The sequence below is a fragment of the Heterocephalus glaber genome, unplaced genomic scaffold, assembly GCF_053883595.1.
Source record: "Heterocephalus glaber isolate CG9 unplaced genomic scaffold, H.glaber_assembly_v1.0 deba00000896, whole genome shotgun sequence".
NCBI classification, from domain to species: domain Eukaryota; kingdom Metazoa; phylum Chordata; class Mammalia; order Rodentia; family Bathyergidae; genus Heterocephalus; species Heterocephalus glaber.
Genome location: NW_028258170.1, coordinates 8670355 through 8698331, shown reverse-complemented (window position 1 = coordinate 8698331; position 27977 = coordinate 8670355). Strand labels below are relative to the sequence as shown.

At 42.3% G+C, this 27977-nt stretch overlaps 1 protein-coding gene and 1 long non-coding RNA gene across 3 annotated transcripts in view; one reads left to right on the top strand and one right to left on the bottom strand.

Moving 5' to 3' along the window:
- Positions 1–27977, bottom strand: part of Lama4 (laminin subunit alpha 4) — a 149643-nt gene that overhangs the window by 69706 nt on the left and 51960 nt on the right. Inside the window, exons 5-11 of one of the 2 annotated variants that reach the window (XM_087207925.1) lie at positions 22240–22454; positions 20074–20169; positions 18232–18383; positions 16331–16441; positions 9962–10073; positions 7161–7328; positions 3765–3958 (exon numbers count right to left, since the gene is read on the bottom strand). In XM_087207925.1, the coding sequence (XP_087064051.1) occupies positions 3765–3958; positions 7161–7328; positions 9962–10073; positions 16331–16441; positions 18232–18383; positions 20074–20169; positions 22240–22454 (1048 nt within the window). Of the gene's footprint in view, positions 1–3764; positions 3959–7160; positions 7329–9961; positions 10074–16330; positions 16442–18231; positions 18390–20073; positions 20170–22239; positions 22455–27977 lie in introns of both variants that reach the window. The other variant, XM_087207926.1, reaches the window with a different exon arrangement.
- Positions 7266–27977, top strand: part of LOC147828904 (uncharacterized) — a 34695-nt gene continuing 13983 nt past the window's right edge. The window contains exons 1-4 of the long non-coding RNA XR_015450024.1: positions 7266–7694; positions 9939–17366; positions 18116–18389; positions 20101–27904. This is a non-coding gene — a long non-coding RNA (uncharacterized LOC147828904). The remainder of the gene's footprint in view (positions 7695–9938; positions 17367–18115; positions 18390–20100; positions 27905–27977) is intronic.

Sequence of the window (27977 nt, the reverse complement as noted above, 5' to 3'; positions counted from 1 at the left end):
CACATGCATAAAGTTTAAAAAAAATTGCACATGAGAAGAGTTTAATCAGTTATTTTGGAATCCACAGTATTCACTTTTAGAACTAAAGCCTCTTCATATGCGTAACACTGTCCGCTCACTGCTTATTACATTTACAAAGTCCAATGTGTCCTGATATGCACACTGCTTTAGCAACCATTAGCAAGTAAGTGGCTCTGTGCCTATGGTTATATACTTCAGCTCTCAGTTCACTGTGCATTACCCTCCCCTGTTCTGGGCTTTACAAAGGACTTTTAACTACAAGATCCAGTCCTAAAAATAAGTGAATAAAGAAGTGAACACATTAACACACGATATCCTTGCATGTGTTATCTAGCATAGTCCTACGTAGACAACAAAGTACTTGGCTGAGCCTGTCAGTTCACAATCTGAAATGGGAACCACACACAGTTTCCCAGTACTGGTAATAAGAGGTCTTGCTTCCTCTTAATGAAATCTTACTTCCTGAGGTTAAGGGGTCGTATCTGTGGTCCCTTGTGTGCCACTGCTGAGCCTGTCTGACAGGGACTGGTCTGTTTGGCAGGTCCACTTTTCCCTCCCAAGCTCTCAGTATGGGACACACTTTGGGAGTCTTCATCTATGAACCCCTGAAATGCTCTGAATCCTTTCTTGGGGACAGGATAATATTATCCTCTGATAATATTATCCTGTTAGGGTAGAGGTATGGATTTAAATATCTCAGGAAGAACGAATCACTTATCACTTAGAACCAAAGAGAAATCATCAATAAATTTGAGCACAATCTGACAATTTTACACTTGGAAGTTCCTTAAAACTTTTCATTAAACCAATAAACGTTGCATGAACTGTTACTGTGTCAGACAATGTGATAGATAAGTTAGGACCCTAAGGTGAAGAACACATGATTCCCTAGTATCTTGGAGACACTGTTATAGTGGGGAAGAGATAACAACACAGAAACAAATTTACAAGGGGTGATCAAAAATACAACAAATGTTTAAATATAAAAATATTTATTTCAATAAAAGACACATTGCCATTAATCTCCCTCAAAATCCTCCCTTTCTTTGAACACATTTATCCCATCATTCTTGCCACTTTCTGAAGCCATTCTGGAAGTCCTTTACTGGGGATGCAAGACATGATGAAAATTACAGTGAATGCTGATGCCAAGTGCCATCCAGCCAAAAGGCAGGCTTATAAAAACATTGCAGTGTGCTTTCATCTACCTTATTGAATCTGGCACAGTGTGACTTCTAGCTCTTCCCCAAAGTCAAAATGATCATGAAAAGTAAACATTTTGAATTGATTCAGGACATTGAGGTAGCCACGATGGCACAACTAAAGACACAAGAGAAAAAGGACCTCCAGAAATGCTTCAGAAAGTGGCAAAAACACAGGTAAGTGTGTTTGAAGTGAGGGAAAGTATTTTGAAGGAGGTTAATGACAATGTGTTTGTTGTTGTTGTTGTTGTTGTTGCTGCTGTTGTTGTTTTAAGACTCACCATGTAGTTCAGGCTGGTCTTGAATTCATTATATATTGCAGGCTGGCCTGTAACTTGTGGAAATCCTCTTGTGTCAGCCTCCCAAGTGCTGGGATTACAGGTGTGTGTCACCATGCCCAGCTTGCAATTACTGTAATAATTTTTTTTTTATTTAAACACACACTGTATGTTTTTAAAATCACACATTGTATGGGTCAGGCATCACTGGATCGGATTATTAGGTAGGTTTCCCCGAGGACTGGATTTGAGAGAGAAGATTTAATGAGTGGAGAGGAAGAAATAAGAGATCTGCATTCCAGGCAGGGAAGATTACTGGTCGTGTGATAAATGCCTGAGCTGAATGTGTGAAGCAAGGAGATGAGAGGCAAGGCTGAGGTGGCTGGGAGGACAGAGTCCCACTGACCGGAAGGGCATGGACCGTCCCGTAGGGCAGTGCCTTTCAAATGCTGTTATCCACGACTCTCGCTGAAAAGTGTGTTATAGGCTGCAAGCCAGTGCACACACACAGCAAAAATGAGATGAAGCCATACCTCAGTGTATGTGTTGTGCTTTGATAGTTTCTATTCTATTTTACTTCCTTTTTTTCCTTTTTAAAAATGATGGTTACAACCATCCAAATTTATTTTATAATCCACTAAATGGTTCACAAGCTATAGTGTCAAAAGCACTGTTCTATTGGCAAGGAGATAATGAAAGGTTTTAATAAAAGTAAATAGGCACTCTAAGAACTGTGGTTTAGGGCCACTCCGGCAGGGCTGGGAGGATGGTGTGGATGGGAGAAGAGTGGCAGAGGCGGGGGAGGAAGCTGTTGGTTGAGAAATGATGAAGGCCAGAACTAGAGAAGGTGCAGAGGAAAGGCAAATAGGGAAGAAAGAAAAATGCTCAGATGGCGAAATGGGGAGTATCCTGTGGTTGGCTAGATGAATGTGAGGGGAGAAAAGGGGGAAGTTTCAGGGACAAGGTGAGCGATTATCTTGAGTGACCGCTGTGTAAGATGCAAGCACTATAAAGAATGCCACTGTGGTCACTATGATCTAAACAACATCGGCCAAGTCTGCTCCCTAGAAACAGTGGTGGGCTGTGTAATTCACTTATTTAGCAATGTTACAACACTCGACTGAGGGTTAGTATGATTGCAAATCAGAGCAGAAAGCCCAGCTTTGGTTGACTTATTGGCAATAAAAACATGTGACTGAACTGATGAATCCTCTCAAAGTTATTTTCTGTTTGTCCACATTGTTTTTTCATCGTGATCTTTATAAATGTGTCCAAATGGGCAGGTGCTGTCCTCTTAGAGGATGCTCCTCCCTGGGGTGGTGGCGGCAAGGAGTACATGAGCTGACTGGTATGGACATCTGATCACCAGCTCTCCAGGGGAGTGTCCCATAGGATGATCACATCAGCAAACTATTTCAATGTCTGGGAACTTTCTTCACTTCTTTGTATTTGCATGGCCTTGTCTTCAATTCGTTTCTGTACCTCGGCAGCTGCTGACCAACCAGGCTGTGAGATTTGCTTATCATGTGTTTCAAAAAACTACATACAGCATGTGTAATGTGCCTTTCCAAAAATTACACATACTCAGAACATGTGGCTCTGTGGAGCTTTGTGTTCTAGTGCTCTCAATATTCAAAAGTTATAGAGAAGAATAGTGCATTAGCTAGATGTTGTGGTATATACTTGTAATCCCAGCTACTCAGGAGGCTGAGATAGGAGGATTACAAGTTCAAGGCCAGTATGGGCAGCTTAGTGAGACCCTGTCATAGAATAAAAATAAAACGGATTTGGATGTGGTGGAGGGCTTGCCTAGCATGACTGAGGACCTGAGTACTTCAGCACTTGGGAGGCTGAGGGAGAAGGATCACTGGAAGCTTGAGGTCATCCTGGACTACAGAGTAGAATCCTGTCTCAAAACAAACAAAGAAACAAACAAACGAAAAACAAAAGATCCCTAGTACTGGGGCAGGGAAGACCAATGCAACACTTACCCAGTTGCAAGAGCAACAAATCCATACACATGTTCACAAGCACCAGAATAATTACATTCTTGTCAAAGCCAGAATCAAACAATTATTATAGTTTCAACTTGATTTTAGGCAAAAAACTCTTGTATTACTAATTTATAGAAACAAAAATGTGTCATATTTAAAAACATGAGCATTTAGATACTTTAGTTTGCATAAATTTTACACCAACTGTCTTCTTGGGGCACTCTCACTGTCTACATCTGACATGTATTTGTGGACAGGGTCCACTGTACCTCGTGGTCCCGCTGCCTGGCTGCAGTGGCCCTGTTCATGTCTTCGGCATCCCTGACGTGGTCAATGGCCTGGTCAAGTGACTCCTGGAGGTCAGACAGCTTAGCACTGTAGTCGTCCAGCTGCTCCAGGACGATGGGAAACAGAGAGCGAGTGTCACTGTGCAGCCGATGCCAGTTCTCAGCCTGGCTCAGCACTGGGAAGAAAGAGACATGGATGCTCAGCCTGCTTCTCAGGTCTCCTCTCCCTCCTCCAGTGTTTGGCAAAGTTGCAAAGTGTCCCGGCCATGTTTTCTTCCATGATTGGAAATGAAGCCACTGTTTAAGACAATAGCGTCACATTCTACATTTGAGATAAAAAATGCTAGTTCATTGTATTTAGGACTCCCAGATAATAGTCAGTTAAAAGAAGTTTGATTAGCTTTCCCACAGAAATTATGCTTTATGTGTAAACCACATCACTATCCTCTTATTTCTTGGGTTATTAATAAATTTATCCTGTAAAGGGGACTATAGTTTATAGTAGTTTAGTTTATAGTATAGTATAGTTTATAGTATAGTTTTTACTATTAAAATAACCAAAATCATCTTGTCAATTATAAGGTAAAATGTTATGATGTTCATAACCACTCATTTTCTGTATTCTCTTCAAACAACTACTTTTAGTTCCTTGGGTCAAACCCAAACCGTGATTTTGGGTGGAATAAAGATTAAATGGCAGAGATAAGATATCCTTAAACTTTGTGTGTGTCCCTTATTCTCTGTTCAAGGGCATATGTGTTGACAATGTGCCTTAATTCTACTTTTCTTTAGGGAACATCAGTCTATGTTTTTGACATTTATATTTCTTTTATCTCTGTGAGAAGACACAAGTTCTTGGCTGAGTAAGGAGAGTGGTTATGCATGCACTCACTCTGCAACACGCTGAGTGAGAGATGTGATTGCTCCCATGTCCCCAGGGCAGTCTTGTTAAATACCACTCAGGCGAGGAGCACAGCCACATCTGCTCTGACACGAGAGCCCCACCTTTCCTGCTGTGGCTCTCATCCCAACTCAGACGTGTGACCGGGATTCTTCTTTGGTTCTCACTGCTGCTAAGACTTTACATATCAGGGGCTGGGGATTTAGCTCAGTGGCACTGTGCCTGCCTCGCAAGTGCAAGGTCCTGAGTTTGATCCCCAGTACCAAAAAACAAAGACTTTATATATCTGTTACCATAATAAACCTTTATGACAATAATGTTGTTCCGCTGTATCCACAACAATTGCTGATGAAGTTGACAGTGACAGTTGTAGGAAAGTGACTGGTGCCCTTTGATCCTTTTTGTGCCATTGGCCCTTTGGTAATCTAATGAAGCCTTCAGACCCCTTCTCAGCAATATATTCTAAAATGTATAAATAAATGGAATTTAAAAGGCGATTGATGAATAAAAAGCAAATTGGTAACAGCACAATCTACATGCTTCCTTAATCATAAGATCTGAAGATGGAACTAATGCTACTTAATTTTGAGTGGCTGAGAAATTGAAACACTCCTGTGAGGTATCAGCAACAGCTAAAGTATGACATGGAATCGGTGACTTCTTCTGTCAATCTTTATGCAGATTAAAATGAACACCATTTCTTTGCAACTCTTCCCATCAACAGTGGAACCTATCTCACTGCCCCTTGAATCTGGGCTGATCTTCACCACAGGAATGGATGTGACATGGTGGAGTTCCAAGCCAAGGCCTCTAAATGCCTTACTTTCCATTTGGAGGGACAGAGGTCTGTAGACAAGAAAGTAACATAGATGCCACCTTAGGTCTTTTAGCAAATCTTGATAGAAGAAGTTAAAACAAACTTCACTAGAGCAATTCCCCTGAGAAGTAAGTCAAAGACAGGGGTAGAAAAAGAAAAAAAAAAAAATAAATAAATAAATAAATGCATCAAGAGACCAAACAACAACAACAAAAAAAGAGCTAACAGATAGGACACAGAGAGAAAGCCAGCCAGGTGCACAAATGATAAGCCACCCCACTTGCAATAAAATACAGGGGACGCAAAGGGAGGGGGCCCGACTAACTTTAAGGCCGTGTGTACTACACACTTATACACATGTGTATTCACTCTAGACTCATAGTCATTCACTCTAGGGTCATTATAGAGTGCAGTAGATATCACACACCCCCTCACTAACTCTAAGCTAACCAAGAATAAGGCAACCCCTTGCCAACTAGCTGCCCACCCCAAGGATAAGGCCTTAAAAGGTACATCAAAGACAAATAAAGAAACAGCCAAAAAAAGCTGTACATAGACCACAGAAGAAATGATGTTAAGCAGAAGTGCCCAAAAGCCAATCCAGTTATAGCAAGTTCCAGGTGGAGGGAAAACAGTCACTCCCCCCACCCCCACCCCAACCCCGACCATGAAAACAGCTGAGAACAAAGGGCCCCGGGTCCTCCATCTTTCCAGAGTCCCCTACCCCGATTCTTTCTTACCACGGCAGCTATCTATCTTCTCCTTTCTCCCTCCTTTTCCTCTTCACAAACAGTCTTCCGTTTGTTAAACTCTGTCCCTCTAATTTGTTATTGGGCTGAGTTACGCTCCCGGTGGGCTGCTCAGACACCAGAGCAGTGGTGCTCTTCCCCCAGATGCAAGCCACTCTTGTCCTCTTGGGGGGCCATGGTGCCCTGGGAAAGCCTGAGCTGGCCTCCTCCAGGGCCAAACGCCACCAGAGGCCGATGCCCAGCCTTCTCAGCTGCTCTAGACACTAGTGAACTCCGCTCATGCCGCACAGCAGAGATGAGATACACAGGTTGAGTTCAGCCCAAATTGTCAACCCATGAAACCATGAGCAAATAAATGGTTTTTGCAAGTGAGTTTGCCTGTGGTCTGGGAGATGGTGACCGATAACTGATACACCGACCGAGTCATAGCTTCACGGTTACTCTTGTGGTTTGGTACCCACACTCATCACTAATGGAAATGTTAAACTTCTGTTAGTGACTAAACGTTATTAAAACCATTGCTACTGGTTATGTAGCATTTCTGCCTTTTCAATAACCCTTCTCTCACTGTAGTTCTGGGAGCTGGTACTCCCTAGCTTGCTTCCCCCTGTTTTACATGTTCTCACCAACTGCTCAATCCCATTTTGTTCCCCATATAACTAAAATTCTGTAGTCCCCTTGTGGAATCTTCACTGTTTCCAAAGGGCTCAAAGTTGGGGCTGGATCTAAAAATCTTGGTACTACAGTCAGGTTCTCCTGAATGACTCCTGGAGGCCACGTTAAATCTCCCTAGCTCTGGACACCAAGAACCGCTTGCTGGATCAGGTGTTCCAAGCCTCTGTGTCCTCTCTTGCACACAAAGAAAGCAGATGTGGGCAGACAGGTGTCCACCAGGAGCGGAGGGCACCTACGTTCGTGGGCCTCGTCCGACTCCGCATTCACAAGCTCCTGCTGGGTGAGGAACGGGGGCCGGCGCCGAATCTCCTCCAGCATCTTCTGGGCCAACACCAGCTTCTCTGAGACTTCCTCAGGGTCGAGTTCCCGCTCTGCTCCATAATAGAGCATCTTGTGGTTGATCTCTGAAAGGAGGAACACAGTGAGACAAACAGCAGGAAGAGAGGAGGTCACAGAAGGTACAGGGGAGTGAGGGCTGGCGGGAGAGTGTGTGCAGATTCACTTGGGTCCAGGACAGTGCCTGTGTGGTGCTGAGAGCACTGGTGTCAGCCACAGCTCCTCACGGGTTCTCAGGGCCAGCGGACCCCAGCAGACCACGCCTCCCTGCCTCCCACCCGCAACTTCAGAATAGGAGTGGCTGCTCCAAACCCTGCTCTGCTCTCTCTTCATCTGGTTTCCAGTGATTCGAGAATGATTATGCTCAAGGGAAAAAAACTAGGGCCTTCGACCAGCGTTTCATGGAAACACTAACTTGCAGAAAGTGTTTGAAGGTATGTCCTGTCATATGGGGGCTCCATTGGTGGGGTATTAATTGCATTTTACTCAAGGATTTAACAAAACAAAACCTTAAGCTGAAATGAGAATATTTTGACAAGTTACCCAAAGGAGCCTTTCAGATTGTTATACAGACTAGATAATAAATAGTATGGTGAGAGGGTTTGCTTTGTGAAACTTACTTTTGGCAACTGCTGTTTTTCTTCTGCAGTGACTGAGTATCAAGACTGGGTCATTTTGATTCTGGGTCTTTTCACCATACTTGTATAAGTAGGGTGGAGGATTTTAGGACTGAAGGGACTAGGGAGGCTCAGAGGGATTTCGTGACTTGTCTAAACACGTGCATGCAGCTGGCATAGGTCTCTGACCCCCTCATTCCCCCACATATGATCAGAAGGAAGGTATGTAATGGCCACTGTGTCCCTTGGCAGCTCTGGGAAGCATTTTCTCTTTCTGGAGTAGATGAAATCATGTGTCTGTGGTTTACTATGATCTATGTGGTCAGCCAGACAAGATGGTAAACGAATATTGGTGTCACTTCAATCCCACCAGAACAGGGGCTGTACTTTATGTGCTTAATAGCTTGAAGGTCACCAGCAGCTATTTCAGAAATGGTTGGGAGTTAGGAATGACTCATCATTGGTGTTGTACAGATTCTTGAATTCTGAACGGAGGGGGATAAATGGTGGAGAATTTTTACTGCTATAAATATTACTGAGACAGCCACAGTGAAATCAAGTAATGCTAAAAGAACAACCAGGAGGGGATTAAATAAAGTCTAAAATATTAACCCTTGAAATAAACTAAAATGGGTATTTTTCTTCAGCTCTAGTATTTGCAGTGCTAAGTTTTTTGACACTTAGATGAAAATATTATGCTCACAATTTTGGCCTGTTGAATTTTAGCTATGTCTAGAATAGATTAAAAAAGGAAATACAGGCAATAACATTTTTGCTTTGGTCATTTGCAACTGTTCATACATTATCTTAAAGACATTAAAAACTGATAAAAGTTACCATTTCCCATTTGCATTTATTTGGTAGTTTTCATCCTTCTCCATGCTCAAGGGGTTGATAAGATAGTCCAGATTCTTTTCAAGTAAAACACTTCAGAATAACAGTTTGGGTTACCAAACAGCAAAAGTGAATTCTTTTCTCTGAATAGCTTCCTAAGGTTCTGGCTTTATTTGCTGCCTAAAAGGTCATTTATTTCTTAATTGAATGAGGTTATCTAATCTTGCAGGTTCAACCTTACTTTTTGAACAAATCAATAGTAAAATGCTATAGGAATAGAATATGTTGTCAGTAAATGCAAAAGCATAAGACAGTGAGCGTGGGGGTGGGGAGTTTTGAACTGCATGTCATTTTAAAATTGTGGATTATGGGCACCAAAGGAAATGCGGTAAACGATTAATCTTAGCTTCATACGACCCTTTGGTGGAATATGCCACTGACGCCTCTCTAAAGATACAAATCTCCTACTGTGGGTCTCTTTACTGTCATTTTGCCTTGAGATGCACTGGGTGTTGTCACCCAGCCCTTAATATATAGTATAATAAAAACTACAGAAACATGCAAATACCAAATCTTAGCAGACTCTAAACCAGAGAAAGTCTTTCAGTCCTAAAACAAATACAATCTCTTTCTGGTAGAAAACTGAAGGCAGCTCTCAGTGAAATATTAAGATAGTCTTCTAGACACAGCTTGCTAGAAGTTGGAGTACAAATAACTGAACCTCCAGGAGGCTGATTCCATTAGGATACTTTAGGGCAAAAGGCTCACACAGCCCCTCCTCCCTTTTCCTCTGGCTTGGAGACCTGAACAACTTGTCTGCCCAGTCCTCTGGAAACTGCTTCACAGAAAAAGCTTACGGTGACTTGGATTGGTTCACTCCCATTCTAAAGGCTACTTTTTTTTCTCTACAAATAACAGAAAAAAATGTGTGACTTTTACTCAGCTTTTGGGTTTTAGAGACACCAGAGCATGCTATTTCCTGTGCTAGAACAGCATTCTGACTTTGCACTTCTGCAAAACACTTGAAAGGGAATGATTTTGTCCATTTACTCTTCAATATTAGTAGACAGAAAGTAGGAATCAATGTTCAGAAATCCCAGATAAACAAACTTGAAATGAAAGCCTTACATAAGTCTTTAACAACATGTGCCTGACACCTAGTAATCATTGACAGTAGCCCTTATTGTTATTGCTAGTAACAAAGTGTATGTTTTTTTTGACATCGAGTTGAGCGAGCGGAAGACATTTACCTTGGATTTTATCCCTCATACTGCGGGCCTGTTTCACAAGGTGAGCTGCGTGATCAGTGGTGTCCATGCTTTCCTTCTGAACCTGCTGCCCTTTTCTTGAGGCTCGACTTTCCTATGAATAATTCCAATGAACACTGGATTAAATATGTGAGAAAGGAATGTACGTGTGCATGTGGGGTGGGTGGCCATAATGTATTCATCTCATCAATACAAATTCTCCTGGCACTGAAGGTTCTACAACATAAAAAATGGCCCCAGAAGTCATGTATGAAGGTTGATGCGAGAACAAGTTTGGAATCACAGAATGCTATATAAAACCACATAGTGTTCCTATGCCATAAATCATAGTTCATTCCTATCCAAGAAATTTTCATGTGTAGTTTATCCTTTGAATTTTTACCAGATCTAGATGCCAGACTAGGAAATGACCCATGTATACTAGTCAGTTTGACACTTTGCTGATGGAAGAGCTTAAAGCTTCAAAGAGAAAATTATCATGAAAGTAGGCAGACTTTGAAATGCTCCTTGCATCGATGTGTCCTGGGTGGTCCCTGCTGCCACTGACTTATCACAGAGACAGAAAGGATTATGCTCACTTTCATAACTTCATTTTAAATTCCCACCAATGTTGATGGCACTGTGTACAAATGACGGCTCAATCGGAATGAGGAGAGCTCTTCTCCCTCTTCTCCAGGGAGCTGATCCCACTCGCTCAGCTGTGTCAGAGCATTCAGGTGGTATTTGTCAAAATTAAATCCCAACTCCAATGTGGCTCCTGAAGAAAGGGCACATGTGGGTGTATACGTGTGTGTGTGTGTGTGTGTGTGTGTGTGTGTGTGTGTGTGTGGTCAAGGACAGAGGCTGATCTAAGAGCATAGACATGATTCAAGGTCAGGACATACCCTGTGTGAACAGCATCGTGGGAGTCCACACTTCCTTTCACACTAGAAAGACTGATTCCTCCCTCTATTTAGGAAAAGAAGGAATCCTTCAGCCTGGCATTTGGTAAATTCTCACTTGCCTTGTCAGGCACTGTTCGGGTTTAACTCTGGAACAAAGTGCCAGAACCACTGTGTGGCTGCAGGATGGTCTGCCACAGTGCTCGTGAGGCTCCCTAGAGGGGGAGGTGGCTGGCTGTCCCAAACTTCTCTGTTCTCATGCAGTGTCCCACCCCAATGACTGTGTCATATCACCTGAAATCTGTTACTTTTCCAGCACAGATCAAACAAGTGGCCATCTATGATGATCAAGAGAGAGAACGCAGAAATGGTATCATGGAAAACATCCTGGAAGCTCTGCACTGGACAGACTGGGAATGTCTTCCACACAAAGCCACAGCACTGGGGTGTGAAGCTGCCCAAGCAGAGGTCAGTGAAATGACACGGTCTTCTGATTCACTGTCCTTTTCCCCATTCCGGTCCTCCTCATGGCTTGTTATAATATCTCCAGAGAAGCAATATTTATGAACATTTTAAAACAAGAGGATACATAAAATAAAACAAGTCTTATTCTTTATGTCACCCCTCACTGCTAAATATGGATGTAGGCATATAAACCATTTAAAAAATGCTAACAAGTTTGTATTTGATCCTATTTAAATAGAATATCTGCAAAGACTAATTTTTTACCCTGGCTTCATCATTGACGAGAAAGGCCTGTTATTCATCATAAAACTTACTATTATTTTTTTTTTGGTACCGGGGATCAAACTCGGGTCCTTGCGCTTGTGAGACAGGCGGTGGAACCACTGAGCTAAATCCCCAGCCCATAAAACTTATTTTTAATATGGAAACTTTGAAGTAATGAAAGCTGGAAGATGCCAGTTATTTAAAAACTCTTCTAACAAGCACCAGAGTGGGCTATGAGCTATAAAGATGGATAGAGGGATATAGATAAATGGATCTAGAGATATAAAAGACTCAAATAGCACAGAGGGACATTTATTACTTTAAATTGAAAACTCATTGAATATAAAACAGTATATATTAATATCGTGTCTGAATGTTTCTTTTTTTCTGGTAACTTTGGTTTTGGCAGGAAAATAATGAGTGGGAACATGATTAAAAATGGGTGTGCCTTGGTTTATGAAAAGCTAAAATTTTAAAAATTACCTCACAACTATAACATGATTGATGCTTTACATTACAAAGGATTAGTAATTTACTCCTCTCAACAGAGAATTTGTACTTATCTAATATAAAGTGGCAAGAAGTTTTTGTAATACAGTGCATAAAGAGTAGTGTACTTAGAATATTAATTTTAAAACATCTACCACATTAAGCAAAGGATGATAAAAATATCTAGGGTGATTAGATACAGTAGCTTATTGTTTATACTGGGATACTTTTGTGAATACAAAGGGGGTAGTTTTAGTAATTACTCTGGGCTACAAGCATGAATAGAGACAGTCTTGGACCAAACAGTAATAGACTAATGGGTGTGTTATTCTACTTGTGTGGGTTTACCTTATTTTAAACGTTAACAACTTTCAAATACCTTCCCAGACCTTGCCTATCCTCTGGGAAGCAGACTCCAATCTCTACCTCTCCCCTGGACATCCACAGATACTTCCCTTAAAATACCCAGAGTGACCCAGTGTACAGTTTCAGTCTTAGTCATCCATGTCTTTAAGACAGAGATCCTTCCTTGTTCCTCCTCACTTCTAGTTGGTCACCAAGACTTTTATTTCACTTGCCATTCTATCTTATCTTCCCTTCTCCACTATCGCAATTTCAGTTGTTCTCTGCTTACTGCATATGCTTTTCAGATGAAGGCAGAGCAGCAACCAACCACTCTTGTCTAACCACCATGGCAGTCTTTTGACTGCGTCCAGTCTTCAGAGCCGCTGCTGTCCAGTCTATCACCTTTATTGCAGAGAAACATTTCTGAAATGTAAATCCCATCAACTGCTCTGGGTAAGGCTTCAATAACTTCCAGGATGAAATCCACATACTCCTGAGCATGGTACATAAGGTTCTTTATGATTTATCCACTGACAATTTGCTCAGCATTATCCCGTTACTTTTCTTACAATTAATCTTCTGCAAAAGCAGGGTCAGAATTCCTCTAGTACCAAGAATATAGCATGATGTTTCCTGTCCTTCTCATTGTAGTATTTTTCTTTTGCTGGGGCGTTCTTGGTAAATTAGTCATTCTCAATCACATCTTCCCTGAGAAGCCTTCCCTAGTGTACCCTTGCCGAAAAGTGTTCACTGTTTCTTCCTTAGAGTTACCCTTTAGCCTGAACTGTGCCTCCATTACTAAATGTTGTGTCATAGCTTTTTGCTTTATTGCATATCTGTTTCCTACTAGACTGTGAGGATCTTTTGAGCAGGGCCTTGTACTAACTTTAGTAAGCCTTGCACCTATTATGTGCCTGGAATTTAATAGTATTTCTGAAATAGGAACACAAATTTCTATTCACCCTGCCTTTTTGGTGGGACGAGCAGTCAGGCTCAGATGCTTTTGATGTACTTTCATTTCAGCCTGAAGTATGTCTGTGCATGAGTTGATATGTTTGCTGTGGCTGATGAAGTAGGGGGAGAGGGGAGATGGAAGAGATGGAGAAGCAGAAGGAATGGTACAGCACCCCCACCCAGCCACCTTTGCAGACTTAGTTGTTTGACTCCGGGCTCTGTGGTGCACCTTCAAGACCCAGTGAAGAGCAACACTGAGATTGGAAGAGGGTCTCCATTCCACCTCTGCTGGAGCTCAGTACTGCTATCACCTGGAGCATGGTGGTTTTGTGAACACAGGAGATAAGCATGGCCTTTGGTATTTTCATTACAGACAAAATCAGCAGCAGCAGCAGCAGGGAGAAGAGACCCAGAGATGCATGGGCATCCTTTAGGGGCTCCCAGAAGTAGGAGATGGGAAAGGGCTCTAGGACCTCCTGAAGGAAAGGAGTACTTGGAGATGGAGGCTAGCACAGAACCAGTACCTTAAGGTGAACATAGTTTGTGATCTTTAGGTCACGTGAAGTCCAGGTGATTGATAATTCACAAATAGAGGCCTTTCTTACCAAGTTTAAGGGACAACCTTACTATGATTTTTATCACTGTGGGGACACTCAGTGAAAGCCTTTGTTCCAGTTAAAATATTAATGGCTTGATAGAAGGCTTTCTGATGCAAAGCTTTCCTTAAATTCTTCCATCAATCAGAGCCTTCCTAGTCTAAGGACTTGAAGGATGCTGGAAAATCATTAGGACTGGCTTTGGGCTTTTGCTCTGAAATGTTTCAGCAGACTGATGCACCACTAGCACTGCCATAGTCAGATGGTATTTTCTGTAGGAACTGATGACAGCTGGAGGAGTTCCTAGCACATTACCATGGCCATCTTGCTTTGGGGTCAGTGCTTGTTGTCCAGGTGCCTTTTCTATGGTGAGGTCACTCTCAAGCTTGCATTATTTCCTCTCTGTGAAAGCCTAATTTAACTTATGTTAGATGCAGGAAAACAGAACAGCAAAAGAATCAGTAACCTTCTGAACTGTGGGAGGAACTAATCAGGGTGAAAATATTTCCTCAAGCATCCAGACACTTTTGACAAGTTCCAACTGTGACACTCAAATGAACTAGTGAGTTTCCACAAAAGTCTCTTTCTTGGCATTTCCTTTGAAGCTTAGATTTCACTGTTCTTCAAATGTTAGTGGCTGGATTATGTACCATTGCATTGGAACTAGGGACACAATTTTCATATGCATTTTAAAGTAGGTGAGTCTTCCAAGGGTACATTAGAGTAATTTACATTTTTACAAACAAAAGCTCTTAAAAATTTAGGACATTCAAGGCCAACAGTTTATTTAACTATTATTTTTTATTTTATTTAGCTGTGCTGGTGATTGAACTCAGGGCCTCATGCATGATAGGCAAGTCCTGTACTTTTCACAGGAAATAAGAATTATTTTGCTGGGCCTAGTGGCGTACACCTGTAATCTCAGCACTGTGAGAGGCTGAGGCAGGAGGAGTGCAAATTTGAGCTGAGCTTGGGTACCTTAGCAACTTAATGAGATTTAAAAAAACAATAAAAAAATTAAAAAGCTGGGGATGTGACTCAGTGCAAAGGTCCTAGTTTAATCCCCAGTACTGCCAAAAAAAATTTTTTTTTAAAGAGCCCTAACAGTTCACAATGTCTGAAAGCAGAAGCTCCAGAGTATTTAGGCCAGCATTGATGAAGCATTATGAGGAAAAAAAAAAAGTTAAATATTTTAATATGACAAATACGGTGCCTTGTTCCTTAGTTTGCATTTTTTGCCTGGTGTGGAGGGTGGATGGACAGTTTTCCATTAGATTCTTGGGGAGTGTATTAACCTGTGTCTTACACTGACTGCTCATGTTTTAATGTGTTCCTTCTTAATCTGCGAGAGCTTTTACAAGTCATGGTTTCCTCAATATTTTTTCTTAGTCTATTTGATTTTTGTTGTGTATTTAGTTGCTTCTTGAGTATTTGACGTTTTCTTTGGTCAAATTCGTTATCTCTTTTTATTGTAATTCTTCATATTGTATTTAAGGGTATTGTTATTTCCTTTTGAGGTTTAGTGATTATTTAATTTTACTTTCTTGGGGTTTGAGATTTATACTCAGCTCTTTCATCTGTCTGGAATGCATCTCAGTCCATGGCTGAAGCAAGGGCTGAGAGCAACTTTGTTTCTGCCGACTTGTGAAGCTGCTTTCTCAGCATAACTCCACATTTTCCTTTTATCATTAATACCCCCTTTAACATTTAAATTATGTGTCATATACAGTGAAGTGTACTTCTGGATGATCTTTAGATGATCATAAAAGGCTAAGCTGAATGAGTGTTCTAATTGCAACATGTATTAACAAGCAGCAAACACCTAGGAGGTCTCATGTAAACACAGTTATCCAAGAAATCTATCAAAGTGGGAAGAGACAGGAGAGACATTGTTAACTCTTTCCATGGATCTGGCCTTGATTTATTTTAAGGGACACTGGTCACTGCAGTTTTTCTTGGCTGTATTAAGCTTCCTTGGACATTTGTGACCACCAGCTGTTATGATTAAGATCCAAACTGTCACCCAAAAGCCTTGTGCTTCAGGATGGGGCCTGGACAGAGGAGGAAGACCCCGGGGGTGTGACCTGGAAGGTGCGTTCTTGTCACAGGCTCCTTGAGCACTCTGCTTCCTGGCTGCCATGGGTTGAAGAGTGTTCCTCTGTCACATCCTTCTGCCATACTGCTCCTGCCTTGGAGGTTGCTGACCATGGACTGAATTCCCCCAAACTGTGAGTCAAAATAAACTTTTCCTCTTTTAAACTGCTGCTGTAGGATGTTTTGATCCAGCAATGGGAACTCTGACTAGTGCATTCAGTAAGTCCTTTCTTCAAAGCTGGCCCCAGAAACTGAAAACATACCTTTTCAGCCAGTTCCTCCACATCAGCTAGAAGGCTTTTCATTGTGTTCTCAGAATTATTGATTTGTATCTTTCTCAGGATATACTGGTTTTCTCTTTCTGATAGTTTTGTCTGGGAAAAAAAAATGTGTTTTGGAAATTAGTAGATGTGCACATCAAATTTTTAAAGATACATGTTAAGCTCTTTCAGTATAGGAAGACTGGGGGTAATATAACTTCTTTTCTACATAGTCGGGTCTGCAGACTGCTGCAGGCCGCTGTAAAGGGTGAGTCCATAGGAGGGGACCACATCTCTGGGCCATGAACATCTGAGAGGTCCACTAACTAGGCCAGTGACCCTGGTCTGGGGCTGGGCTGGCCACAGGGAAAGGGTACTCTTTTCCAGTTGCACAAAGGCATGATATTGGCCAGTCATGGCCCTGGGTATCTGGGTGTTAAATTTTCAATGTGGCCAGGCCTTGCAAGAACTGATCTGCTCCTGGGATCAATGAAAATAGACTTTAGAAACCCATTTTCCTCCTTTTGGGGTAAAGAAATGTATTCTCTTTATTTTAGGCCAGTGCTCCCTTCTTTAGCATTTTTGAGTTTATTATAAATGTAACTTTCTTGGATTACTTTGGATTAAGCCCTTCAATTCTGGCAGTGACTTCCAGCCAGCTACAGTGACTCCCATCTTGAAACTGTGCCTTTGAGGAACTGGGAGTAGAGCTCTATTGAGAGGCCTAGAAGTTAGGTGACTCTTCTGAGAATTAGTGCCTTCATGTGTCCAAGCAGGGGAATTGGGACAAGTACAATTCCTAAATTTGGGATGGAATGCTAAGATGCTATCCACTACTACAGTTTAATAATGTTCGGTTTGGTTTATACTCCATATTTTTGGTCAATTAGTGTGGATATCATTTGTACCTCCAAAAAAGTAATAAGCATGTACTGCTCCAGGTACTTTTTTTTTTTTTTTTGTACTAGGGATCTAACTCAGGTCCTTCCGCTTGTGAGGCAGGCAGGAGAACCACTGAGCTGAATCCCTGGACCCCCAGGTACTATTTTAACTTCTTTACATATATCAATTCACTGAGTTCTCTCAACAGTCTAAGAATGAAGAAGTTGACTAACTTGCTCAAGGCTGTAGTTAGTGTCGGAGCTGGGACGCAAACAAAGCAATCTGATTTCAGAGTTTAGGCTCCTCACCTGTACATTAACTTGACTGACAATGTTAAGCATTTTGCTTGTGTTCTTTCATCTAGCTAAATTTATTGTAAAAATACGTGCTTGTTGTGACAGAAGTCCATGATTTAGCAGGGAGAAGCCTCACAAAGTTGAGATATGCAAGGACTGTGGGAGGCTACTGTCTTTCATGTGCCTGCCATAAACCTGTTTGTTAGATATAGCTATGAGGAGAAAGAGCATGCCTGTGCCTGTGTGTTTGAGTGTGTGTGTGTGTGTGTGTGTGTGTGAGCCTCAGAAGATGAGAACATGTAGAAGTGAGAAGGAAAGATGGCAGAAAGAAAGAAGAAAGCTGCTAAAGAAATTCTTCAAAACCTTGCAAATTGGAGCTAAGGTAAAGGAATGTTTGTGGTAATGACTCAACTACTGTACAGTTTCACAAAGACAGTAAGAGTGCTTCTCTTCACTGAATAATTTTGTACATAGATGTGAGTCTTCCGGTGATTGCTTTTTTCATACAAACTTTTAAGAAATAGATGGCAGCTCTTGATTGAGGCTGAAGTTCATGGCTATTACTTGTTTAATTTCTTATGAAATGGTGTGTGTTTTATTGTTAAATCAGCAGGTTCAATGATTTGCACATATCTACGGGTCTCAGATACCAAAGTGCATAGAAGCTACTAGAACTCTGTGAAGCCAGAATGAAAACACAGTGGAAGTTTCACCAGTTGTGCCTACTTTGAGGAGGTAGATGGTGGAGTTCATCTCGTTCAAGTGCCTATGTGCGGTGGCCCCGGAAGACATGCTCAGCAGCCCCGCCTTGCTCTCCCCGATGGAGAGCACCGCCAGTCTCAGGTCACCAGTGAGGTCCCAGATGCACTTGTTGCAGCCTGGAGGTGGAAGGGGCACGTCACTTCCTCAGAACCAAAAGCCAGCCCAGAAGCAGCACAGTGCTGCAAGTACACTGGGCGTGTGCTTCCTTGGTTAATACCATTTGTATTTTTGTTTCCTGAGGAGCTGCTGCAGGCCATAAAACTAGTCCTTACAGGAGCCAAGTGGTGCGTCAGGCACCATCCCCACTTAAAACATAATAAAAATCACAGACAACAGGGATAGTAGGTGATGTGAACACTGTGTGCTGCAGTGAGAAAGGAGCACAAATAGATAAGCCAACTGTGGGAAGGGCAAGTAAGGAGAAGGCCCTGGCGCTTTTCCTTCCAGGTGGGAGAGCCCTCGGGGATGGTTCTTCTCTGGTCGGGCTGGGGTCCTCTGCTTGGTGTCAGCTGGTGATGCTTGGTATGCTTCTTTCTCTGCTGGTCTTTCTCAGCCAGCACTCGGGTGTTAGCACCTGCCCCTTAAGGGGCCTGCCTCTGAGCTGGAGGAGCACTTCTGCCAGAGGAGTCTGTAGGGCATTACTGCAGATGTCATGTTCTGGCCTCTGAAGGTGGTGCTATGGAACGTCTGGGCTGAACTGGCTCCTGGGGAGGCAGGTCCCAGTGTCTGCTGCTCCTCACCTTTCCTATTTGGATTCTGACCCCCATGATCACTGGCTGGGTCCCAGTGCCCTCCTGGAACTCACTGCAAAGGTACACATGAAGCTCTGAAACTTGTCTCGAAGCCCCCTGCCCCTGGCCCATCTGCAACTTGCCAGTTCCCAGGCTCTTTCTCTCAGGCCACGCTCTCTTAGAGAGTTGGTAAACAGAGACTAAAGGGTTAATGGTTGTTAATATGTTAATTTGTTATTTGAAGGTAAATGTGTTCTTACAAACTCTCTCAGGAATGAGTCCCCAGCTGGCACATTAGACTGCTGGGGGAGGTGGTTAGGGCCAGACAGGGGTCTCGATATCCATGAGATCTGGTCCTTGTGTAAACTGTGCCTAGCTTGTGCCTCCCACCCTGTGACATCTCCTAAGATGGTATGTTCTGGTATTAATTTCTCCTACCCGGAGGGACTGTAAAGCCAGCCAACATACTTGCATTTGGGGAAGGAGATGCCTAATGTTAAAATCGTCTTTAAACCAAGAGTTCCGTAGCTAGTGTAACTGCTAGTGGTTTGATAAACAGAAGCAAGTGAGCAATGCAGGAAAGAAAGAAGGCAGCTTCATTTTCTAATGACTAGGTATTTTATTTCTGGTCTCACTTCGGATTTAGAGTGACTTGGGAAAGCTACCTAAGTCTCTTAAAGTCTCCGTTACAGCAAGTGCTGTAAAGCATTGTCTGTGTACTGTGTCATCTGGTGACCTGGAGAAACAATGCAGAAACAGGAGCTAAATGAGCTGTCACCCCTGAGAGTTATGATTATGACCTGGCCTTTAATCACTGGACAACATGCTGACTGTGAAGACTTGCTAAATAAATTTTCTAAAATAGAGCTATGTAAATGTAAAACATCTAGTTACTGACTGGAATCAAGTGGACCATCATCTAGCTCTGTGCAGGGTCTCTTTGTCTGAGGCTTAAATCCACGGGTGGGACCAAAGCAGTTTCTAGAGAAAACAGTATCAGATAGCTCTTCTTAACCCTACACCCGCAGAACATTACAGAAAGTGAGGTTAGTCAATTATGTACTGTTATGTTTACTTATGGTTGGGCAGTCCATGCCTGTAGGGAGTTCAAAACCTTCTTCCAGACATTCTCCGGTCACACTGTCACATGGGCCTCCACCACAGTTGCACACTGTAGGAAACAAAAAGAGACCAAGGGAGCCGTCTCTTAATGCTGGAACAGGACACGTTTTCATGATTCTAGAAATACAGGTTATGAGTGTGTAATTCTTCATTGGGGATTAATTATATTTGTCCTTAAGATTGTATGGTCTGTGATACAGAGATTATACTCCTCACTTAATTCAGTTCTGGCAATGAGACTTCCAAAGGTGACCAGAAGGCAAAACTGAGTCTAAGTGTTCTAGGATTCCTCTCCCAACTCTGTGGGATTCTGTCATTGCCGTGCAACTATCTGAGTCCACAGGGACCTGGTAAGTTTCACACGGTGCTAAATGGCCACAGAGCTCAGTATCCAAATTGAAGTTGAAAGCTATCCTTTCATCACAGATGGAGTCTCCAGTTTAATTCAACTCCAGGGTTGGTCTCTGCCAGATGTGAGGGGGCAGTAACCCCGAGAGGAGTGAGTGAGGAGGCCCAGAAGCAATTCTTGGCTCCCAAGTGCTTGACCCTTGGCAAGGCAGACTCCAAACCTCCAAATGATAGCGATCAGTAGGATGGCTAGGAATAATGCCAGAGAAAGTATGAGAAGGATATTTACATAAATTTAAAAGACCTGAGAGCCTATCTCTCATTTACTGATGATTGTCACTAACGTCTTTGGAAGAAACAAAAAACAAAACCCAATCTTGTCAGATTGTTTGTTTCCACTGAGTTATTTTTCATTATATTTCATTTCATTTTATCTTTGGTTTTGGTGCTCAGGATTGAACCTAAGGCCTCACACACGCTCTACTCCTGAGCCACATCCCAGCCCCTCTACCGAGTTTTTGTGTGGAAATTAACTTGTAATACCACATTTCAAAAGGAATTTCAGAGCTATCTCTGCTAGCAATAAGCTGGAATAAAATTGTGAACTTTTCTTCATCTCTTACCTGCCATAACAAAAAAAATTAGCTTCAAGGGATATATTCGTTCACTATATTTTAGCTATGTAATGTTCCACAAAATACAGATTAAAACATTCAGCAAGATTATACCTTATTTCCCACATGAGTTTCTCATCAAGAGTGCTCTGCATCTCTGTCATTTGAACACAGATTTAGTGGCAGTTTTGAGAATTGGGGCATCCTCCTTCCCAGCTGTGGTCTTGCCAAAGCTCTAATTCCCTCTCTCTCCAGTCTAACGAGACACAGGGCACCCTCTTTCTGCTGTCACTCGGTGGTGTTGCTGCTCTTGGTGCACTGCTTTCTTTCAGGCAAATGTACTCATATTGTGATCTGTGCAGATCACACGTGTGCCCTCCTCAAATTGAAACTAATTCTTAAGTCTTTCCAAGGGGGAGTCTGTGTTCAGGGAGTTCACTTTCTACAAAAGCAAGCCACAGAGCATGATACCTCTTTCTCTCCAGCATTCCTCAATGGCACTAAGAGTAGGAAATGCTCAGACTCAGCCTTCCTTACTCCTAGAGGAAAACCATTTAACTTCACTTCTGAAGAGCTTCACTCTATGCAGCAAATGGGTTGACGAATCCATGAATAAAATGTTTACATTTCAGTCTAACTGAAGCCTAAGCAGGAAGATGTCTTCTTCTATCACTGAAATAGTTACTCTGACAATTTGAGAAAATGAGGATGGGAGTGGTTAAACTGCACTTTGGCTTGCTAACCTACTTCACTGAAATGTCAGTTTTACTAAATATAACTGAAAGAGGAGACATACCTTCCAGAATAAGAAAACTGATTTAAACCATGTGAGATTTCCTTCAGTCCTCTGGTTAATGATAGACAATCCATTAAGGTTTTATTTATATCTTTGACCAAAATTGGAACAATTAAAACGATAAGACAAAAATTCATTCATCTTGTTCATTCTACTCTTGATCTGTTACATTAGCAGCCTTGATAAAAATGTCTAACCCTAGTGAATTTGGGATGCACATTCCTGAGAATGTATTTTGTCCAGGAAAAATGATGAGGGGGCACTTGCAATATTTCCTCAAGATAACTTCTTCCTTTGACTTCTGTATTGACAGAGGGCCACACTGGCTTGACAGCTCAGCTCAGGATTTATAACACTGTACCTGCACAGTTCTTGGCTGTCCTGGCATCCCCAAAGTAGCCGGGAGCACAGCGTTCACACTTGAATCCTGTGGTGTTGCCTAAGCAATTCCTACACTGGCCAGTAACTTCATCACAATCTTCGAAAATCAGGTTGGGATCCGAATTTCCACTGCAGTCACATTTCCTACAGGTGCTTCCAATGAGTAAGGGGTTTCCATAGTAACCAGGAGCACATCTGAAGAATGATAACCACGTTAAACATCTAGCATCCATTGTTGTCATTCCCTTTTCTACTTAAAAATTCTTTCTTCCTAAATAGAAGAAAAGTGCAGTAGATTGTCCAACAAAAATCCATTTCTTCTCTTTCATCTTTCTAATAGGACTAGACCTTTTTTCTAAGGAACCATCCCTTCTTATTGTGTTGTAAACCATTCAGCCAGGACCCAGAGGTAGGAGTATCTGGATTCAATTTGTATATGGGGCATTGCTGATCATCTCAGGGATTTGTGTGCACAAGGGCATGTGATGGATGGGGCTGTATCTGTCAAATATGCTGCACTGAGATGCATCAGTACGCACAGGTGAAGAATGTCCTGGCTAAAATGTTGATGACATCTCCATTGAGAGACATCAGTCTAAATCACCATCTGTCTTGGCATAAAGAATTGTTCAAGTAACTAAGCCTGAGCCAATCAGTGCTGAGCATTATCTTGGCCAAAAGGGATTGGCTCTGGAGTGGTTCAATTAGATTGTAGCTTAGACTCTTGTTTGAAGGTCATAGAAAGCCATTCAGTCCACCTCCAGGTAAATGAAGAGGCATCAGGTAGCACCCTTAGTTGCTGGCTCCCATCTTTTGACTAAGAGAAGCCAGTCTGGAGACAAAGCAGGTGGCAGATCTGAGAGTACTGCAAATAAGCAACTGAATTTCAGATTGCCATTCTTTTGTATATTTTAGAGGTGAGACACAAGACACAAGGCACAAGACACAAGGCGCTATCTGCAAGAAACAGGCAGAGCCAGTGTCTATGGTCAAACTGCCGGGCCCCTTAATGAGGGAGCCCCGCAGAGCTGGAGACTGAGATCTATCCAGCCTTCACTCTCCTTGGCAAGCAGAGCACTCTGGCTGAGGCTGCCTCTGCCCAGAGGAAAGACTCCTTCTCTCTACTTGTCCCAAAGGTGCCAGCAGAGACCCAGCTACGAGAGTTGAGACTGCAGGTCCCGTCTTCGGGGGGAAGCTGCTACTTGCTTCTGGTCGACTGTTACCAGAATGTAGCCATCAGGCTATGAAGGGCTAGTGTTGCCAGATAATACTATTTTTGGAAGATAAAAGTAAAAATTTGAATTTTTATGTGAAATTACATTTTTTTAAGGTTGAACCAAACTTTGAAAAAAAATTTAAAACACTGAACAGGTCAAATCATACATTTTTGCTGGGTGGTTATGTAATCTCTTTTGCTGTGGAGCCTACACTAGTGCAGAAGACAGGCCAACTGGAACAGAAGGTGGTATAGGAGTGGCTGGAAGGAACTCTTAGCCACACCATAATGCAGGGGAGTTAGTTCTGATATGAAGGGAAAAAGAAAGAGAGCCAGTGAGGGGAAGAAAGCCAAGGCTGGACCCAGAGTGCAGGCTGGAACAGGGAGACCAGGGTAGGGTGTGGAGGGCTTGGGTTGGGGCCTGGCCTTGGGAGTGGAGAGGAAGGGAGGGCTTTCCAAGGAAACCAACAGGCCCAGCCAGTAATAATGAGACACTAAGTTTTAAAAAGGCTTCCCTTTAAAGTAAGAGAAACATGACTCCAAACATTTAAAAAACAAAATGAAAAAAAAAAATCACACCTATAATCAACCCCAGGATCCTAACAAAATGACTGTTCAACATTTCATGTACGCTTTCTCAACTTTTCTTTAATGTTTTGACTTTCTGGGGTACAGCTGAAATGATGGTCGAGTGTATGTTCAGTCTTTACACCTTTTATTTGCACTGTAACTCATAGTTTCACCAATGTGAGATTATTTAGCTCCCACTGACATCTGGGAGAAAGGCCACACTGGGTGGCAGTCTGGCACTGGGGCGCTTCTTCAATTTTCCAGGGTCACATAGCTAAGAAGTCACAGTACAAGGGCTAGACCTTCCAACCCTGACGTTCTTTCCTATGCTCCAAGCTGGACCACACTGCTGCTGCTATGAATAAATGAGTAAATTCATCCAACAAGGGAACAATTCATATCCACTTTATATTCAGGATAGAGAGAGAAAGAGGAAAAACACAGAGTCAGTGCTCTGAAAGAACAGGAAATGAATTTAACTTCATTATATATACACAGTATCATGAACTTTAGAAATCAAAATCTATGAAAAAGAAAAGGATCAGTGCAAGTTCCACACTCCCTACTGAGGCACCCCAAGAGCAAATGATCACTGAGCTTTGTTGCTCAGTTTCTTATATCTTTGCACCTTTGGTCCCCAAACCAGCATAAATTATTCTTCTATGGAATATGTGCCTGAATTGAATTTCTACCCTTTGCTGCGGTTCACCAAACGGACACTATTAGACTCAGACTTGCTGAAATGGGACTCAGATCTACTACCTCAACGTGTAGCTAGCTGGGAATCTTGGATCCTGGAGGTGAAATCACTTGCCCAAGCTCATAAACTCAGTTTCTTTGTGTTCTCCACTTAGTTCTGCTGCATTTGATCTGCATAGGATGTCCCCTGGTCTTCCACAAAGAAAACAACAAATTTTACTTTCTCTAAGTTGGAATCTCAATCACAGTGAATACCTACTCTGAGTTACTCTGAGTTCCAAGAGCATCTTCTTGTGGTAGGTTCAGAGGTAACTCTAAAATTGGGGCCCCAAACTTCAGACCCTCCAGGTTTCACAGAATGAAAATAAAAGCTTAATTATTGATTGCTCCCCACAAATCCCTACATATAAGACAAGGAAACTAGGTTATGGGAAGCTAAATGACCTGTTCATTCCTGCAAGGCTCCACCCTCCCCTGAGAGTCCAGGTTTAATGCTCTTGCCACTTCACAAGTCTGGAATTAATAAATTAATTAATAAATAAAGCAATGATTATAACATTGAATAATGAAACATGATTTATGTCCTCTGAGGGCTAATGACAAAGACTCAAAAGGACCAGTATCTGGCTTTAGTGTTAGCACTGGAGCCTTGGCATCAAATAACCTGTTCTTTGTTTTGTTCCATAATCTCATTTCTTGATCTACTAATGACTTGATCTATCCAGAGAAAATAGAGTTGATAGATTTACAGTGTAAGTGAAAGGCCTGTGGCTATAAACTTTGTTATTTCAGTTAGTGATCATATGTTTTTGGCAAAATAGAAAACTGCAAGATGTGTTAAAAAATGATGATTGTGACAAAAAGCTATTGTTTTGAGAAATTTGGAGCTCTTCTTTCTTCTTTCTCTTTTGTTTCTTCTTCAGTGCCATTCATCTGTCAGTGAGTGCCTCTGGAGTGGGTGACTTTTTACCAAATTGAACTCTTTCTGGCTAGTTTACTCTGTCTTGCCAAGGGATGTCGTGGTCTACCTTGGAACTCTTCAGAGTCTCACAAACGAGAATGCTCTCACCACATGCAGCCCCTGAACCTCACAGTTCTCAGTCTGCACGACTATAAGCCATAAATTTCTTTTAAAAATAAATTTCCCAGTTTGTAATATTGAGTTATAGCAACAGCAAACCCATTAGAACACCACCACTTGATGAAATCTTATCCAAGTACAAAACAGACCTTCAGTGTTCTTGGTTTGGATTACATTTTACTTTTGTTTGAAAGAGATATCCATACAAATCAGCTACATGTTTTGAGAAGCTCTTGTAGAGCTCCCAGTTCACCAATATATTGAAAACATAGATTAGGGGAGGCTTAACTGAGACAATTTAAGAACTTGGATGTTCAACCTAAAACAAAGATCTTCCAATAAGTCCCAGGTTCAAACATAAATCAGAAAGCAGGTAAGGGCACCTCCTTTTGGAAGATCCCCCTCCAGGGAAAAGAAATCACTCCTTCCACAGCATTCTTGAACCAATTTTGCTTGCCTTTCTGTTTAACCTTTACTTCTCCTGCCTTGAACTGAATGGCTTTTTGGTTTGTCTCCTCCCTTAGCCTTGAAGTTCTTTGAAGACAAAAGACTGTATCTTAGATGAATTTGCACCAGCACCCTCTCCACCCTGAATTACAAAATCAAACTGTGATGGAGAAGACCTCATACTCTCCCTTTGGGAGGGGCGGAGAAGGGGGATGACGTGTGAGGGAAGGTGGAAGAAAAAGGGAAGAGCAGAGAAAGTTGCTCATACTGACTGAGCCTTGCACACAGAGGAGAGGTCTTAGTAGGGGAGCTTCCTTCCAGACCCTAGGTTGATGCAGCCTCCTGCCAAAGTGACCCATTAGCAGATTAGCATATTATAGGATCACATAATCAACTGTCAGAGACCCTTTAAAATAGAAGATTCTTAAGAAGGCACTTGAGAAAAGCATTATAAGGACAGGGCAAGGATCCAGTCTGCTAAGTTGAACTGTTCAAATCCTGTGCCCCCATTTAGTAGTGACATGACTTTAGACAAGTTCCACCACTGCCCTTGGCTCAGTGTCCTCATCCACACAATTATAAAATATGACCTTCTTCTCTCAGTGTGGCTCTGAGGCTGACAGATAAGGAATGTAAAGTACCAAGGAGAGATAGCAGATCATTAAAAAGGGACAGTGTTTATTTCAAAGCTATAATTTCTAACAAAGAAAACTGAGTTTTAAGAAGGTAAACCAATCTGTCCTGGGCACACATTGCACCAGTGGAAGTCGAACAATGACCACAATGACTTATACTGCCACCAGGTAATTTTCATTGAGCATTTATTAAATGCCAGATATCATGTACTAAAAGCATTATAGTATCACCTCACAAACGTCCTACAAGATGGACACCTTCATTGTCTCCATTCTGTAAAAATAGGAATTGGCACTAAGAGAAGTCAACCACTTGCCCAGGAAGAGCACAATGTGGAAGAGCCAAGATACAGTATGACTCTACAACTCTTAACACTCTCCTTCCACTTCCCAGACTAATGTTCCTCCTAAAACTGTCACTTCTGGGCCTGATTAGCACCAGATCTGACCCAAGCCTGCTGGGCAATGGCAGATTTCACAGCCTTCCATGTGGGCAGGGATTTGTTATCTCCAGTCCCGTGTCTGGGGAGGGCCTGCTCCCATTGCCAGGGTGGGACCAGTGTTGCTGAAGGTACTCTTGTCTGCACCACTGTGCTGCCCCTCCAGCCAGCTCCCAGGCTGCCTCTGCTTTTGCAGCCCTTCACTTAATCAGCAGGGCTCTACTCAGACCATTAACTCCTCTGACAGGAGGCATACGATGCCCATTAGCAATTCTGCTCAGTCCCTAATAGAGGACAGTGAGTTTAACCTCAAACCCTGAGGAGAAAAAGCTCTTTGCTTGGTCAATTAACAATCCTTTCAGACTCCTACTGAGCCAGAAAATGAGTCAATCAGAGCCTCAAAGTCCTGTGTCCCTGGAAATACAGAATGAGCACGCCACAGACCAGTGTTTTTGGGCACTTCAGACGTCCCTCCTAAGGGTTGAAATTCATGTGGGCTCTCAGCTCTCAGAAACCCTCTTACAACATAACAAAAAGAAAAAAAACTACAGCCCCTGGTAAGTGGACTTTCTACATTTTGCACATTTCATAATAGGAGTAACAATGTAGAGATTTTCTCTGTATCATAGA